This window comes from Cebus imitator, unplaced genomic scaffold (genome assembly GCF_001604975.1).
Source record: "Cebus imitator isolate Cc_AM_T3 unplaced genomic scaffold, Cebus_imitator-1.0 Scaffold36, whole genome shotgun sequence".
In the NCBI taxonomy this organism is placed as follows: domain Eukaryota; kingdom Metazoa; phylum Chordata; class Mammalia; order Primates; family Cebidae; genus Cebus; species Cebus imitator.
This window is the reverse complement of record NW_016107351.1, coordinates 7516652-7535077: the sequence shown is the minus strand read 5'-3', so window position 1 is coordinate 7535077 and position 18426 is coordinate 7516652. Positions and strand designations below refer to the sequence as shown.

At 36.0% G+C, this 18426-nt stretch overlaps 1 protein-coding gene and 1 pseudogene across 1 annotated transcript in view; one reads left to right on the top strand and one right to left on the bottom strand.

Annotated features, from left to right (window-relative positions):
* The first annotated feature begins 444 nt into the window (after nucleotides 1-444).
* The window catches only part of KHDRBS2 (KH RNA binding domain containing, signal transduction associated 2), a 621992-nt gene continuing 604010 nt past the window's right edge, over nucleotides 445-18426 (top strand). Inside the window, exon 1 of the mRNA XM_037737261.1 lies at nucleotides 445-808. Within this exon, the coding sequence (XP_037593189.1) occupies nucleotides 718-808 (91 nt within the window). The 5' untranslated portion in view covers nucleotides 445-717. The remainder of the gene's footprint in view (nucleotides 809-18426) is intronic.
* On the bottom strand, nucleotides 12830-13195 carry LOC108301785 (annotated as a pseudogene).

The following is an 18426-nucleotide window of genomic DNA, read 5'->3' as shown; positions in this document are numbered from 1 at the left end:
CTGCGCAACTGGAGTGAGTCTGAGCTGTGTGAAGAAAAGGAGACACCTGTGCCTTAGGGACGCAGGTGAAGTCTCAGCAGCCATCCTGAGACTTTCCCTGGCGCTTTTCCACCCTCTCCGCGGCTCACTTCTCATTTCCATCTCCCCTGTCCACTTTGACTCAGGCCTCTCTGTTTAACCTGCGCTTTTCCCGTCCTCTCTCTCCTCTGCACCTTAGATGAAGACACAGAGAGCCCCACAGCACTGGGCATGCCTAATAGCCAGGGAAGGCTTGGGCTGCGAGAAGAAAGCGTTTGCACCTTCCAACCTCCCCTCCCCTCTGCAGCTGCCTCATGCCAGTCAGGCGACCCGACGTGCTCCACGGTCCAATGAAGGCCTGCGGCCCTCGCGAGCGCCCCGCCTCTTCTGGCACCACCACCAATGAGTGGCTGGCGGAGGTGGGCCGCGTCGTGTTCCCGCCTCTCCAGTTAAGGCCGCTGGTGTGAGCCGGGGCTCGGCGCGAGCGAGAGACGACGGAAGGGACGGGCAGGTGTGGGCGCGGGGCGACGCAGCCCGACGGCGGGAGTCGCAGGCGCTGGGCGCATGGCCCAGTGAGGACGCGCAGAGATCCCCTCGCCGCGCGGAGGAGCAGCGCGGCAGCCAGGCTGTGCCCCGCGACCCTGCATCCAAGCGAGCGGAACCTCGCGCTTCGCCCGGGGACAGTCCGAAGTCCGCGCTATGGAAGAGGAGAAATATTTGCCTGAGCTGATGGCAGAGAAAGATAGCCTGGATCCATCTTTTGTGCATGCATCGCGCCTTTTGGCAGAAGGTAGGACTTGCCCCCACCGATGGGCACTAAGCGCCGGCTGCCCATCTTGCCCGCGGCTTGATTAGGAGAGTGAAGTTGGGGAGGGACTCCTGTCTCTGCCTTCGCAGAAACTGTCCCCTGAAGATGCTCCTCTCGGAGCTCGGGCGGACAGACCCGGTTCTTGGTTCTTGGGGAGGACAGCTGTGCTCTTCCTCCAGGTCTTAATTTGGAGAAGACCAAAGCTACGGAGATCTAATGGCAGTAGCGATGTGACCTCTTAGGATCATAGATAGAGATACCATGAAGTGTAACGCGGTCCACAGGGACATTTTCACTTTGCAGAGGGAGGGGAAAGCAGTTTGGAAGTAAATGGTAATCAATGTAGTGTTCTAAGAGCTTCTTAGCTACAGATAAGCATTTGTTTTTTTGATTGTTGTTGTTTGTTTGTTTGCTGCATTTAGGAAGTGATGTTTGATACCCTTTAATCAAAGTCTTTCCTATGAAAAGTGTTAGAATTAAACTATGCATGTTCTTATACATATTTCAATGTGGAAAGCAGAGGCTAAAGTGCTTACACATTTATTTGAAGTGTGATGATTGGGTACTCTGTGAGACATTGGTCCCTGGGAACACTCCATAATTGATCAACTGTTTTACCAAGTGTGCATTTTCTTTTGTGTACCTGCAACGTTAAAGCAGATTTCATTCCCAGAGGAATATATATGTCTTGTCTTTTGCATTGTTTTGAAAGGTTTTTGCTTAACCAAATTACTCCATTTATGTTATAATTATGCCATCTAACTACTAAAGACAACTATGATGTCTATAGTTATTTACACATGCCTTTTTAAAACATCTGCAGATTTTTTTGGATGAGTGCTTCATTAATAACGAATTGCTTCATCATCAAATTGTTCACAATGTAATTTTGTAGCTAAGGTTGTTCTGGACTTAACCTACAGCAAAAACCTAAAAGGGATAACTTCCTCTACCCAAGCTCCTCAGTATTAAAAGATTTTTTTTGAGACTTAGTTGTACCATGGAAGAATAAATTCTGCTCCTCAATGTATGATTCAACAAGGCATTAGCTATATATTTTTAATTGATGGATTGTTATTTATAATAATGAAGTGTAAGATATGTTTCTATATTTAAATGCTAAACAATTAGGATAAGGTTTATACTCAAAACATGGAATATGTGAAATAACTAAATTGATTTCAGGGAAAAAGCAGATTTTATAGGTAAGTGGGAAGTTGAAATACAATTATGCTTACTACTTTCTTGGTTATTGAATAAAAAATAGAAATTAAAGTGGAAAAGTAAGTCAATAAAAATGAACTTTTGAAAATTTCTTTAAGAAGATAACTACATAAAAATAATAGGAAAACAATGAGTTAATGGATGTTTAAGGTTTTTTGAAACGATTTAAAAGGCAAGTCTTATCAATATTCAGTAGTCTTTAATATATTTTGAATAGTCTTTAATGTATTTTCTGGAAGTTTCTTCATGTAGCTGATAATGCCTTTAAAATGAAAAAGTTACAAATTGATCATTTTCTCTGACCTGCTAATTGGAGTTCTATTTGAGACAGGTAGCTCAAAGATTAATTCATCAGCTGTTAATGTGAGTTACTGTACCTGAAGATGCCAAGCTGAATAAAGGCATACAAGAAACTCTTAAAAGAGTGCATAAGTATTTCTGTAGATGGTAAAACAGTCAGTGAAGGCTATGCACTTGGTTCCTTAACATTTTATCTTTCCTAGGAACTTGATTTCTTGATACAATACTTAGGAACATGTTCGAAGGTACCTTGTAATTTGATTTTTTCCCAGCAGGGGGAAGCATGCCCTGCTTTTGTAAAGAATTAGAAGGAAAAGCTCCTAAATAGAGAAAAGCTAAGTAAGGAACAAAGAGGGTGCCCAAATTTCAGAGAAATCAGAATGAGGAAAAGAGAATGGAGGAGGTTATAATAATCTTGGGGTACATAAAGAGTTATGCAAAAGGATGCATAGGTTTTAGATTACTTCTCTAATTGTACCTGGGGCTGTTTATGTGTGCTTATTAAAGAGTGTAAGATAATTGTTCTTGGAATCTCAATAATGTTAATGTATATTTTATGGTATAGATCTTTCATTATCTTTCCAAAGGCCACTTGCCAAGATGTCCATGCTTTGTTTCAGATCGTTATAGAAGAGTATCAGTGAGATGATTTTATTTCTCATACCTGAGAATGCATTGATTGAAGGCAGTGGCTATAAATAAACCTGACATAGATATTCATTTAGAAAGAAGGTGCATACTGAAGTACATTTCTGTCAGTACTGTGCAGACAGTGTCAAGCCTGAGTGAGTAATAAAAATGATACAGATGATTCAGTTCTTCAGAATGATTTTCCGGAAGCTAATATATATAAAGGCAGTAATATAAACCAATGAGCTTTTGCAGTGATTTATTTTGCATTTTGATTGGTGATAGATGAAAATCAGTGCTCGATTGCAACTGTTTCATGTAGAATTGAAGGCTGTGGGGTTGAATGTACTAGCTGGATGGTTATTTGGGGTTTTGGTTAGGGGGATGTCTATTGTAGTTTATGTCACCTGTTTCTGCTGTGTGTTTTCAGTGCAGGTGATTTCAGTTGATTGTTACTAAAAAGAGATCTTGAATAATATAGTTTGAAGTTTGTTTATGACATGCTTAAATAATCAAAATAATGTTCATTCTGTGTTATAATGTTGTTTAGCCATCCACTTGTTATGGTAGGTGCTTTTGAATATGATAAAACGGCAAACTCAGCACCATCCTTTAAGTTCTACTCAGCCTCTGAATTTGGTTGCCAGATGAAATTCCATGAGGTTATTTATATCTATGCTACTTCTGGGAAGTGCATTAAACTGTCAATATAGATACCTGGATTTGAATTCCACTTTTACTTCAAGTGAATCTGTGTAAATTTTCTTTCCCTGTTTCCTTGTCTCTCAAATTAAGGAGTTGGGCTAGGTGATTTATATGTTTCTTTGCATTGTAATTAAGTCTCAGAATACTGATGATATAACGAAGGGATGTTTGTGTATTTGGAACAAAAAATCAATCGCTGCACATTTTTAAAACTTTTTTCATTCTTTCCGAGTTTAATGATTAATAATATATTTGTGGCACTAAAATGTAATTTGAGGCATATACTTTATTTTGGGTACTGGAGACAGATTTATGTTCTTAAGTCTGTTGAAATACTATTAATACTTGAGGCCAAAAAATGTATATACATGAAAATATTGTCTGGAAATATTCTATGTCTGCGACAGACATAGATCTGTTCAGATTTATAGATTCATTTATGGTGATTCCATACTCTTAGGAGAATTATACATTTTTTGCCCAATTCAGAGTGCTTTGGGCAAGATTTTCTAGCCTGAAATCTTTGCAAGCACTGGAAGATTCATAACCATTTTGGTTGACTCATCATATGACATGTCAAATATTGCCAAATACTCCAGCAGTTTGGTTTTTGAAAAGCTGTAGGTGCTATTTTCAAACTTTAGTGAAAAGTTTGACCTGCCATTTAGAATTGGCATTTATTTTTGCAGATGAAAATGGGTTCTTAAAAATATTAAGAGAACAGGGATTAATATTTATCACAAATGCAAACTTGTGGTGAGTTAACTACATTTAGCTTATCAGTAAGAATCCTTTTTTAGTTAGATTGTATTTCTTAAATTTTTTTGTAAAGCTTGATAAGCTTATAAATTAAGGAAAGTTATTAGTGTAATGTCTAAAACAGCTTCTGATTAAAAAATAGTGTTCATGTGACTCTTTTAAGTGATTTTTCTTTTGATTATTGTAACCTCTTCCCCCTGTAGATTTGGGGTAATCTTACTTATGTTTCTTAAATACAAAACAAACATGGGCAAAAAATTAAATTCAAGTTATCTTTGATCTTCAATTAAAACAATTTATGACATAGTGGAACAATTCTACTTTGACAAGAAAAACACTTGAGAGTGAATATTGACACTTCTACCTACTGGAAAATACAGGATGTGTTATTTTTGTCTGTCTCAGATACTCAGTTTCTTCATCTATATAGGGGGAAAAGTAATACCTACCAGGTAGGGTTCTTTTAAGGTGAAAAAGAAAAAGCTTTTGCTTTTGATAAGGGGTATTTTTTAAAATTAAAAAAAAATTTTTTTGAAACAGAGCCTTGCTTTGTCACCCAGCCTGGAGTGCAGTGGTGCAATCTCTGCTCACTGCAACCTCCACCTCCCAGGTTCAAGCAATTCTCCTGCCTTAGCCTCCGAAGTAGCTGGGACTACAGGTGTGTACCACCACACCTGGCTAATTTTTGTATTTAGCAGAAACAGGGTTTCAACATGTTGACCAGGCTGGTCTCAAACCCCTGACCTTGTGATTCATCTGCCTTGTCCTCCCAAAGTACTAGGATTACAGGCATGAGCCACCATGCCCGGCCAGTATTTTTTATGTGTATAACAAAATATATAAGCAAAAATTAAACAAATACAAGATGATGCTTGGGAGATTTCACCCATTGAGGACATCACCTCAATTTGAGAAAATAAGGAAAATAAACACTGCCTTACTTCAGATCACTGTTGAGTTAAATTTGAACTCATAAAGCAAATTATAAAATAAATAACCTTATGAAAGAAAATTACATTGAGGGTTTTTAAAATATCATGTTTAGTAAATGATCACTTGCTGGTCTTTAACCATGAACCTGATTAACCATGGTCCTATTTATTTCAAGAGTAATTTCAAACCTATTCAGGCTTCTTTATAAACCTACATGTTCTTTACTCTCAGCAGGTGATTTTAATATCCATTTTATTGGGGAAATGGATATATCTCTTCTGCTATTCCTCAACCTCCTACTACCAAAAAATTTCCATAGCCGTCATCACTACCTTTCATGCTCATAAAACCAAATGTTTCTTTTCTTCAAGGTTGACTTGCCACCCCAAATGCTCCTCATTTCTGGACGCATTCTGTAGTTAAACTCTTTATTCAGTGTCTCCTATTCTTTCTCCCAGTTGACTCTTTCCTTATAGCAGCCTGTCACATGATTCAATCTGAATAATTTGAAAAAGTTGAATACTTCCTTCACTTGCCTCCAGTATTAAAAAATTTATCCTCCCTTGTTTCCTTCAACTTCTGATAACACTAGTATATACTAGCTGCCTCACTTTCTTAATTTACCTCTTTAAAATTATTCAGTTTGGCTTCTGTCCTCATCACTGCCCTGAAACTGATGACCCTAGTGACAGAATAATCTAATAATTGGCAAATCAAATACATTTTTTTCTGACCCATCATGAGATCTCTTGGCTGCGCTCTCCACTATTGATCTTCTTCTGATTTCTTTCCGTCTTCCTTGTCTTCTGGGCATTATACTGGTTTTACTTTCTTCTTTGACCATTTCTTGCCCTCTTCCTCCTTCATTTCCCTCCTTCCCACACCAACACACATAATGCTGTTACAGTGATTCATTTAAAGTCTCACCACGTCACATTTCTTAGTAATTTCCGTTGCCTGCAAGGTGTCGTCCATACCCCTGGACGTTCTTATAACACACTTACGTCTTCAAAAGCATGTCTTCAGCCTTTCTGCTTCATTTTTCTCAGGTATATCAAACTGCTTATAGTTCACTTTCTATACTCCCTTACCACTCCCATACCTATTCACAGAAAGCTGGATATTTTCCCCCATTCCCATAACGAACACCTCTAGATCACTGTTCAAACTGTTATTTTCTAATGATCAGTTTATGCCTGTCTCTCTCACTAGACAAACAGCTCCTCTCTGTGTTCTCTTGGGAGCAGAACTATGTCTTTTTCATTATTATATTAGCAGGACTTTTCACAGTGCCTGGTATGTGGTGGTGCCAGGTAGAGGCCAAACAGGCTTTTCTCCATCAGACTTCAGAGCCCGTCTTCTGTTGGCCCCTCTACTACCTCTTCTGCATGTGAATCACACTTGCCCTTCTCTCTGTCCTCTACTCTCTCTAAAGTGTTATGCTTGCTGGGACCTTGCTTTAGAATGCCCTTTCTAGCTTCTCTCCGTGATTAAAATTTATCTTCACTGAATAAAACTGAGTCCTGCTCTGCTATTCCTTATTCTAGGAAGCCTTTCATAATGGCTTCTCTTCAATTCATTATAAATTAAGTGCACTTCTGGCTCTCTTTTTACCCTCTCCGCTACTACTACTTTGCAACATGCAATTCTGTTTGATCTTGGCTGTCTTCTCCTCTAAACTTGAGGGCTATACTATGACTTCTGTCTTTGAATTCTTAATGCCTGCCTCAGTCTCATGTGAGAAGGCCTCAATAAATGTTTATTAACTGAATGATGCTGACCTCATATCTTCTTTTTTTCTCCTACTTTTTGTTTAGAAGATATCTCCAGAAACAATTTTTAGTAATTATATCATTTTAGAATAATTCTAATTCAGTTATAGTTTATCTTTGCATAATTGAAAACCTCAGGAGGCCATTTTGAAAGTTTCCATTTGTTTTTTTAAGTCAATTTTGAAAAATTATTCATTTGCAGAAAGTTGGAAAGACAGTACAAGGAGGTCCTGCTTTACTCTGTGAGGTCTCTGAGAATCTGCCCATTTGTTTCTTTATTGTCTGGATTGAGGCTTTGTGTGTATGTATCTGCATTTAATATGTCTGAATTGCCAGCTTTTCTAGCGCTCAGTCTGGCACATATGCGGCACAAAGAAAATCTAGGAAAACCATTGACATGTCATTCCCGAGTCTTGTGGTACTCAGACAATTGGCCTCCTTTTTTTCCAGTTTCTAGAAAAGAAAGTCTTGTTGTGTTTATCTGTAATGTCTAGTACCCATTCATTTATGTGTTTTAATTTATATCTTTATAAAATTTTCTTTTGAATGAATATTAGGCCTTTTACTTTAATATCAATATTTCACTAACTAGTTGTATAAGAATGAGCATGATCAGGATAAATTCATCTGGATAATGGACATAGTCATATTCTCTTTATTTATCTCATTTTAAGTTTTATTTAATGGCATGGTACCCGAGAGTGGGAACATAACTGATCATTATTGCCAGTTTATCTTTATGTACACAGTCTAGAGTGAAGCTCTTGGTTCCTACAGCAGCTGTAGAAGTGGAGGAAGTGAGGTTTAGAGATAGTTTTTAGAGACCATTGGAAATAACTATGCAGTATCATCAGCTTTCCTTATGCACTTATTTGAACATTGAATTTAATATTTCTTTTTGGTTTGGCTATAAGAAATATATCTTCTTTGGAATTATATTCTGACACCAGTTTATTTTTTTAAAGCTATAAGCAATGTAATATTTAATATATCCATAGTTGAAATATGATACTTTTCTCCACAAACTGGTGAATTCCAAAAAATTAAACATGATTTGGAAATTTTTTTAGAGATGGAATACTCACTAGTAGCTGTTATTCTACATTCATGTTAGTAAATATCCATATTATATGGTTTCCTCTTTTTCTCAAGTGCAGACTTCTATAATGATTGCATCTTTTATTTGCCAAATACTTGAGAGGTCATGGCCAAGCATCCTCTTGCTCAATGGTTATTAAATTTTGGGGGGAAAGAAGTTATTTTTAGCACATTCTCCATTTGACTCATGAACAGTACTTCCAAAAGATTTTGCAGTATAGAGAGATAATAAACCATCATAAAAGTATTACGCTGTTTACCTTATATTTTAGCTATAGTTTGGGGGATTAATTCCATCAGACTAGTACTGTACTGCATTTGACCACACAATCACACATGCCCTTGAATGTGTGTTGGTAAAAACTGTAGATGATATGTACTATTTATAAATGAAGTATCACATATTTAATTTATGGGGTTTATAATCTATAGGGAATTCAACTATATATATATACATATATATATAGAGAGAGAGACAAATATATGATGTAAGTAAGTATATAGAAATTCTGATAGGTATTATATATAGGAATTTCATATAGGAATTATATAAAATTATATAAAATTATTCCTATTATATATAGGAATTTTAGAGACCACTGATATAGGAATTCAGAGAAAGTCTCATCTCCTGTTGTTTATAATAATGAGAGATTTATCATTATTACCATTATCATCATCTCAACATTTATTGGGAGTTTACTGTTTGCCAGACACTGTACTAGAAGCTTTGCATGCATTACCACAAATAATCTACCCACCAATCTTATTGTATTGTTTATAGTTAATAATTGTTTATAGTTAATATTGTATTAGTTAATAACTAATGTTATTAACATTAGTTTTACAAATTAGAAAAATTAAGGCTTAGAGAAATTAATTTACATCAGGTCTCAGATCAAAGAAATTGTAAAGTTGAAACCCAGGCCTTTTCACCTAGATACCACGTGTAACCATTACACCACATTGTCTCCTCTGATCGAGATCCAATATTAGGCTTTGAAAGAAGGCCATATATTAGTATGCAAATTTTATCTAGAAGACCAATGTTGCTGTTGACATTAACTTCTGAAATATGTTTCTGAATGCAAATGTTGGATGAATTATCACATGATATCATAAAATATAAGTATAGCTTATAAACGTCAAATAAATTTATAAATGGGAGAATTTACCTTAGTATAGAATTGAATTAAGCATCATCAAGACAGCCTACATTTTCGGAATGACTTATATTAACTGCTTCTTAGAGAACTTAGTGATGTGGTGGTAGAGCAGAGGGATCATTTCAAACTTTTTTTGATGAAAACGTGATTGGAGAATTTTGTATGGTTTGCTGAGGCATTTTTTCCCTACGTTTTTTTAAAGAACTGCTTACATTTGCTGAATTCTTCCAGAAACAAAGAACAACTGTAGGTTCTCTCTTGTGTCTTGAGGAGGCCAGTGTTTTGTTTAACATTTAGAAGTGAACAAATTTCACGTTTCATCAGAAAGAGAAAACTTGACAGTATGACTTGATTTAAATGTTATCTATAGGTTCTGAGTTATTAGGATATAACAACTTTGAAACAGATTGGCTGGTGTTATTGTACTGTTATCAGAAATGACACAATTGATGTCTGTTTCCTTTAAAACATTAAAGATTAGATTTTACTATTCTCAGAGAAAAGCAGAATTAAGTGTGTTTTCTCTAGAGCGTGGATATTTTTAGCAGTTCATAGAATTGTATGCTAGATAATGATGAGTCCTGACTGCAACTCAGGAGAGGGAGCTTCTGTGATGGAAACACAATAAAGAGGTTGAATGAGAAGAAATTTGTTTAATTTTGAGAAGAAAGGGGTGACTCAAATAATAGCTGCTTTTATTGAACATGCACAGTGGCTTAGGTCTTTACATTATATTCTGAGAGGCAGGTAATATTGTCCCTGTTTTATAGGAAAAGATAAAAAGGAAGATTACAAGGTAACACAATCAATTTGGATTTCTAAAAAAGCAATAAATCAGAGGTTAGGCAAATGTCCACAAAAGCGTGAAAGAGCGTCAAAAAGCAGCCATTCTACATTAAAACCTTAAACAGTATTAAAGAACATAGCTTATTTAAGGGAATAGCAACATCTTCCTTTGATAAACTTTTATAAGAGTGAACTAACTAGGTTACTGTATAATTTATTGTTTCTTTTAAAATAATTTTCGCCAGGAAATGTAAAGAATTGTTTTTTTCAGGAATTCGATTTACATGTACCAGTACATTCATTTTATAAAAGAATGCTATAAAATGCAAGCAGTAGATGAATGACTAAATAATAGAATACATTTACCGTGATGTTTATTCCTGTAAATGATAAATAGGGAGATTTAAGTAAGTATAAAATTGGATTAAGAATCATCCATGTCTCCAGACAGTTTAAGTTTCTTCTTCTGGGGAAACGTAGAAGCTGCGTTTTTATCCATCTAAGACCTGGTGGAAAAGGGGGCCTTTAAGGAATTATGTGAAGATGAAAGAACATTTGGTATGGTGAGGCAGATGGCATTTTATTATATGATATTGCTTTGGAATGGACTTCAGTATGATAGATGGTTATACATTAAGCTAGTCTTCTGAAATTAGTGAAAGATTGGATATTATGTCATCTCCACATAGGAAAAATATGTTAGAATAAAACATTATGATAATTAAAAGCAGTTTAATGAAGTCAGATGAAGTGATAAGTATTTGAAATGTTTCAATAAACCAAATGGTTTCCCTTTGAGTAAAATGAGTGAAATACAAACACACACACACACACACACACACACGCACACACACACACACACATATATTCAATGAGAGATAAAAATATATGTTGTGTGTTAAGCATACATTTGATGTAGGGAATCAAAGAGAAGCAATATAGACTTGTCCCAATTGATTCTTATTGTTTGTGCTTTACATTATTACCTGAGACTTACATTTAGGAGGGTGTAGGAGATACATAAAATCTACATAATACAATGATAAGAGAAGTAGATGATGCTTTAGAAGTTCAAGACGGGACACCTAAACAAGCCTACAGAGAGGAAAGCCTTCCATAGGAAGGGGCATATTAGTTGAGAATCTACAAACAAATAGAATATTTTACCAGGATTCAGTGATGAAGAAGCTATAATTTGGAGAGAACTGTACATGAATATAGTAAACAACAGCTCTAAAATCTGATAAGAAAGAGAGTATTTATTCAAATATGTAGAAGTCAAGCATTGTTAGAGACATAGTAAAGGCGAAAGAATAAACAGGAGTGTGTCTGAAGTGTGGTAGAGGCTTATCATTACATAGCTTGTAAAATATGTTAAGAAGTTTGGACTTTATGCTATAAGCAATGGTAAATCATTGAAAGGTATTAGAAGGGGGCAAGTGTGATTGAGTTTTATGTAAAGTGTAATGTAGCTGCATTGCTGGAGATGGGATTGGTTAGGTACAAGACATGGGCAGGCCGTTAGGTCTCTAGAGCAACGGTTCAAGATTCAAATAATGAGATCACAGACAGAGAAAAGTAGACAGATATAGGGAGGCTAAGGGGGGGGGGCGGATCACAAGGTCAGGAGTTCAAGACCAGCCTGATCAATATGGTGAAACCTCGTCTCTCCTAAAAATACAAAAATTAGCTGGGCATGGTGGCAAGCACCTGTAGTCGCAGCTACTCAGGAGGCTTAGGCAGAAGAATCGCTTGAACCCAGGAGGCAGAGGTTGTAGTGAGCCAAGACCATGCCACTGCACTGTACTCCAGTCTGGGTGACAGAGCAAGACTCTGCAATTTTGTGTGATTTAACTTATAGACAGGAATAGTAGAATAAGAGAGGTATTTGAAGGTAGTGGCTGAAAACATAGATTCTGAAGCTAGATCCCCAAGTCCATGACTTCATCCTAGAATTAAAGACCCATATTATTTTGGGTGAGGTGCTTTAACTTCTATATCCCTTTTCTTCCTCATGTGCAAACTACGTGCACTCTTAGTTCTAAACTGAAAAGATAATGACAGCTGCATGTTGTCTCTTTTGCTCACTGTAAACTACAACACAACTCCTGTAGTCTCCTGTTCTCTACATCTCTGTCTGCTTCCACCTTTCTAACTTGCTCAGTGTAATGTGGAACATTCTTTTACAAAACTACGTGTGATATTATAAAATTGTAAAATTAATTCTGACTCCTGTTATAGGACTGTTCTTGGAATCCTGATTATTTTCCTCCCTCAAATCCATAGTATGCATCTGCTTTTTCCTTTTTTTGACAATTCTTATTGACATCTTGTCATATGTGATTGTGCTGACCGCTCACTGCCAACATCTTGATACTTTTTTCCCTTGTATTTGTGCTCTTTTTTTTTTTCATATCTTTAGAAGGGGTAAACAGTGATAGAATTTACTAAATTTGAATTACTATTATAATCCAAAAACTCATTTAACCACAAGCCAGTCTTAGTTTTAAATCAGGACTGCCCAACAAAATATTCTCTCAGTCATTCATGATGTAAATTCTGGTGTATGAGATCTATTAAAATATGGTACACATAAAAAAGTCATGAGACATTTGTTTTGTAATAAATATGGCAGTGGCCAATTATTACTCATTAGTAGCTTTTTTGAGATAAGCTATTAAGTCTGCCCTTTCTCCCTTCTTCTTAATGCCAGCAAAGATCATTTTTGTTCCAGGGATATACTTCTTGGGATTCTCCAAATATTCCATCAGTGTATCCTCTCCCTAGATAATGCCTTTGTTCTTATTGGCTACAGTGTAAGTGAATCCAGAGGCCTGACCTGTCTTCCGCCCAAAGATACCATGGAGATTAGGTCCAGTCTTGTGCTTGCCTCCCTTTTCCACCGTGTGACATTGGGAACACTTCTGAATAAAAATCCTCTTGCCTTTATCAACATCACCCATATTTAATTCTTTTTCGTCATTAGCACAACAAAGGTTACCGCTCAGAAGCTGGATGTCCCACTCTTTTAAGTGTATTTGTGCTCTTATACACAATACAGAAGTTTACTGCCTCCATTGTGGTCAGCGAAGCTCTGATCCACGGTAAGCATGAGATGGAATGCCTCAAGGGGCAGGCCGTTGGATCCTTACTGCTTCTTGTGGTATGAGCATTTCTCTTACTGACTGAGAATATAGTAGAAAAAGATAAATGTATTGTCTTTCAATGCAGTCTGCTACATAGGTCTGTTTCAGTATTGGAGGAAATCATGACTATGTTGTACCTACGAAAAAGGATGTGCTTATGTATCATTTCAAATACAGTCATTTGTTGCTCAATGCCAATTATCTATTCTGAGAAATGTGTCATTAGGCAATTTCATCATTTTGTGAGTATCAGAAAGTATATAAATGGTATAGTTAGCACACATCCAGGCTAAATGATACAGCTGTTGTTACTAGGCCTCAAAGCTGTGCAGCATGTTACTGTACTAATTATTGCAGGAAATTGTAACACAATGGTATTTTTATACCTAAACGTAGAAAAAAGTACAGTAAATATACAATTCAAAAGATAAACAGTGGTGCACCTGTATAGGGCATTTACCATGAATGGAACTTGTGGGACTGGAATTTCCTCTGGGTGAGACCGGTCAGTAGTGGTGAGGATTCAAGGTGAAGGTTGAGGGCATACTGTATACTCCTGTAGACTTTATAAACACTGTAACTTAAGCTGTACTGGATTTATTTTAAGAAATTTATGTCTTCAATAATAAATTAATGGCTGACTATAACTCTTTTAATTTACAAGCTTTTTAATTTAAAAAAAACTTGACTCTTTTTGTAATTAGCTATACAAATATCTTTATATCCTTCTTCTGTAGGTTTTTTTGATTTTTAAATTTATTTTATTTTATTTTTTTACTCTTTAAACTTCTTTGTTAAATAAGACCCAGCCACATACGTTAGCCTAGGACTATACAGGGTCAGGATCATCAGTTTCACTGTTATTCACCTCCCCACATCTTGTCCTACTGGGAGGTCTTCAGGGGCAATAACATATAGCGAACTGTCATCATCTATGATAATCATATGTCCTTCTGATATATCTCCTGATATACCTGCCTGAGCCTGTTTAGCAGGTGACTTTTAAAATATGTAAGTTGAGGACCATGTTCTAAAATAACAATAAAAAGAGTTGTATAATACATATACAAAATAGTAACATTTATTATCATTATCAAATAAGAACTATACATAATTGTGTGTGCTATAATTTTATACTACTGGTAGCACGGTAGGTTTGCTTATGCAAGCATCACCACAAAACACATGAGTAATGCATTGTGCTAGATGTTAGAATGGATAGGCCTTAGGAATTTTTTTGACTCCATTATAATGCTGTGGGACCACCGTGATGTTATATGTGGTTTATTGTTGATTGAAACATCATTATGTGGCATGTGACTAAATATACAAACACACGCATATATATGTATTTATATATGCATATACATTTACATGTGTATGTATGTATATATACATATATATTTAGGGGTAAACATAACTTTATGCAACATTTATTATAGTTTATGTGTGTATATGGAATTCGTTTGTGGATTTACCAGGTCATTATATAAAATGCATTTCTTACCCTGGAATATGGTAAAAAATGCTGAAAGCTACTGTTATGGTAGAAAGAACATGGTAGGTAAAATCAAAATATTATTGTTTGAGTGCCAGATCTGCTAATCTGGTAGCTTTGCGACAGTGGGCTAAGTTCTAAATCTCCTTGAGCCTTTGTTTCCTCATTTATGACATAGGTTCTTACCAATGATCTCATAGGTCATTCGGTCATCTCATGAATCCTATGCAGGTGTATATACAGTATTTATCTGATAGCAGAAATAATAAAGAATTTTTTCTTATCTACTTTGCTTTGTCTAGTTTTCTTACTTTTAAAAAGTTTAGGTAAACTATATGAACAGTGAAATGTAGTTTCTACGTATAAAAGTTAATGAATTTTGGTAATTATACACTCTTGTGTGAACAATGCCCTTGGCAAAGTAGATAATATTTCTATAAGCCCAGAGACTTACCTTGTACCGCCTTTCTGTAACCTACTGTCTCAGTCGTTTTTCTATAGTTATAAAGAAATACCTGAGGATGGGTGATTTATAAAGAAAATAGGTTTATTTGGCTTATGGTTCTGCAGGCTGCACAGGAAGCATGTTATCAATATCTGCTTCCGGTGAGGACCTCAGGAAACTTCCAATCATGGCAGAAAGGGAAGAGGAGATGATGTGTCTCACGGCGAGAGACAGAGAGAGAGGGAGAGAGACAAAGGGTCCTAAAACCTTTTAAACAACCAGCTCTTGTGTGAACTAACAGAGCGAGAACTCACTCTTTAGTGTGGGGAAGGCACCAAGCCATTAATGATGGATCCCCTTCATGGATCCAAACACTTCTCAACAGGTTCCACCGCCAACATTGTGGATCAAATTTTAACAGAAGATTTGGAGAGGAAAAATATTCAATCTATATCACCTCCATTTTCTTTAGGAACCACCTATTCTGATTTCTGTTATTATAGAAAACTTAGTTCTTCAACTTTATATGAATGTAATAATGTAGTGTACACTCTTCCTTTTTCTCAAGTTCAGTATATTTTTGACGGTCATCCATGTTGTTGTATTAATAATTTCTTTATGGATGAGAAGTACAGCATTTTACGAATAGGTCCCATTTTGTTTATTCAATATCATGAATATGGTCTCCTTTCAGTGTTGGCTGATTTTAGATAAGCTGTTGTAAAAGTTCACCTACAGGATTTTTATAGACATGCTTTCTTTGCATGGAGTGTGATTACTGGATCTTAGAGTTTATATATGCTTAACCTTTTACTATAAGGAATTGTCAAACAGTTTTCTAGAATGCTTATACTATCTTACTCTCTTACCAGTGATACATGAAAATTCTGGCTGTTGCACTTCCCTGCCAACATTTGAAGCTGTCAGTCTTTTTAACAACAGCTACTTTAGTGGTTTGCAGTGGTAACTTATAGTAGTTTTGATTTGCATCTCTTTGAATATTAATATTGATGAGCATGTGCTTTTGTGGGCTTTTTTCGGGCCATTTATATGTATTCTTACTTGAAATGAGGAGTGCCTAGAGTGTTGACAAACTTGTCATTGGATTGTAGGTCTTTTATTGTTGTAGGAGTTATTTGTGTTCTGGGTTTGCATCATTTGTTGCAAATATGTTTTGTGAATATTTTCCCTAATATGTGGCTCACCTTTTAATATTCTCATCTTTCAAAGAGCAGAAGATACTAATTTTGCTGAAGTCAGTTTATTATTTTTTCCTACTTAGTCCTGTGTGTGTCCTCTCTAATAAATATTTGCCTATATCTAGGTCACAGAGTTATTCTCAATGTTTTCTTCTAGAAGCTTTATGGTTTTAGCTTTTAAGTATAGGTTTATGTCCCATCTAGAAATAATTTTTGTATATGGTGTCAAGGTAGTCAAAGTATTTTTTAATTGGAATATCCATTTGTTCCAGAATCATTTGCTGAAAAGATTTTTCTCTGACCAATGCTGTGTTTAAAGTGTTCGAAAATATTGTATAAACACAATGAAGGTATCTGTTTAAATATATAAAATATGGCAAAATAAATTTTATAGTGTTTTAAGAATATTTGAATTCTTTCATTATTGACTATATGTTTCAATTCTGAAGGAGACAACTGTGTTGAGATTATTAAGCATGATATTTGTTTATACTGTACTTTCAATTTATACAAAGTCAGGTAACATATCTAGTAAATCCTAAGCACTGCACTGTGCTGCGTAGCAAAGTAGGCTCTAGTGTGAAAAAAAATACAGGAAACGTTTTCCCCCCTATTAACGCATTAAACATTTCCTTTAAAAAGGACCATTTAAATTTAGACAGTATGTTATATGCTTTTTATGTTTGTTTTTCAAGAAAACAATATAGTTTATACAAACAGAATTGGCATACTCACCCTTGGTAGAGTAGATGTACTTGTAGACTAACAACTGAGACCTGCATCTGCATCCACAATGATAGCCCATCTTTATATCTTTATGTTCAGGGGCATATTAGCTGCCACCATTGCTGTCACTCTGAAATATAACATAAAGTTCTTGAAATTGCTTAGCAGCGTGACTGGTAACTTTATGCTTATCCTTCAACTACAAAACCACTATCATTTTGTCAACATGTATGTACTCATCATGTCAACAATAATAACCAAAATGAAGATTTAGCAATGATCTAGACTGACAGAATATATCAGTGCTGGCATTTGATGAGGTAATTCTCAGAAAAATATGTTTTTACGGGCATGAAAGCTATGAACCCCAAAAGCAAATGAACCTGTATAATGGGATTTAGAATAGTGTTGTAGTAGAAAAATTTTGTTTGCATTTAGGACAGAAAGACAAATAGATTTAGATGCTATAAAGTGATATAAAATTATAAAATACTGAAGTGTGTTCTCATAGAAGTATTTAATACCCCCTATAGAAAGTTATGAGAAAAGGGAAATACTTCATTTTCTTAAAAAGCTATGTATTTATACTTTCTGGAAAATGGAACTTTTGCTTAGATGACATATAAATATCTATTTCATCTTATTTTTTTTTGCAATTTCATAGTATTGAACAATAATTTCTTATGATAAAAGAAAAACACTTTGGAAATTTAAGCACAAAATAAATTTTGTGTATGAATGTAAGATTTGATGTTAAATAATAGTTGAGGATCGATCCAAGATGGCCGTTTAGGAACAGCTCAGGATTGCAGCTCCCAGTGAAAGCGCAGAGGGTGAGTGGACGCCACATTTTTATTGCCCACAGACTAGGAAATTCCCAGGCATAGGAGCTCCATATGTCGCCAGCGCGGCTGTTTCGGCCACCGTGGCTGTGCCGGCTGGCGCCGCTGCTTTGCCCCACGTGGCTGCTTTGCCCCTCGTGGCTGCTTTGTTGGCGCCCTGGAGCAGTGGTTCTCTGTAGAAAATACACTGGTCCGGGTGCCCTTTTGGCTGGCGATGGGAGCCACAGGAAGTCACCCATTCATCTGTTTAAAAAGGGGACTGAGCAGAGAACCAGGACAGTAGATTCCAGGGCAAAAAAAAGCCCCACGAATCTCAGTGCCACTGTTTAAGCCAGCACAGTGAGTTGTCACACGGGAAAAAACACACACCG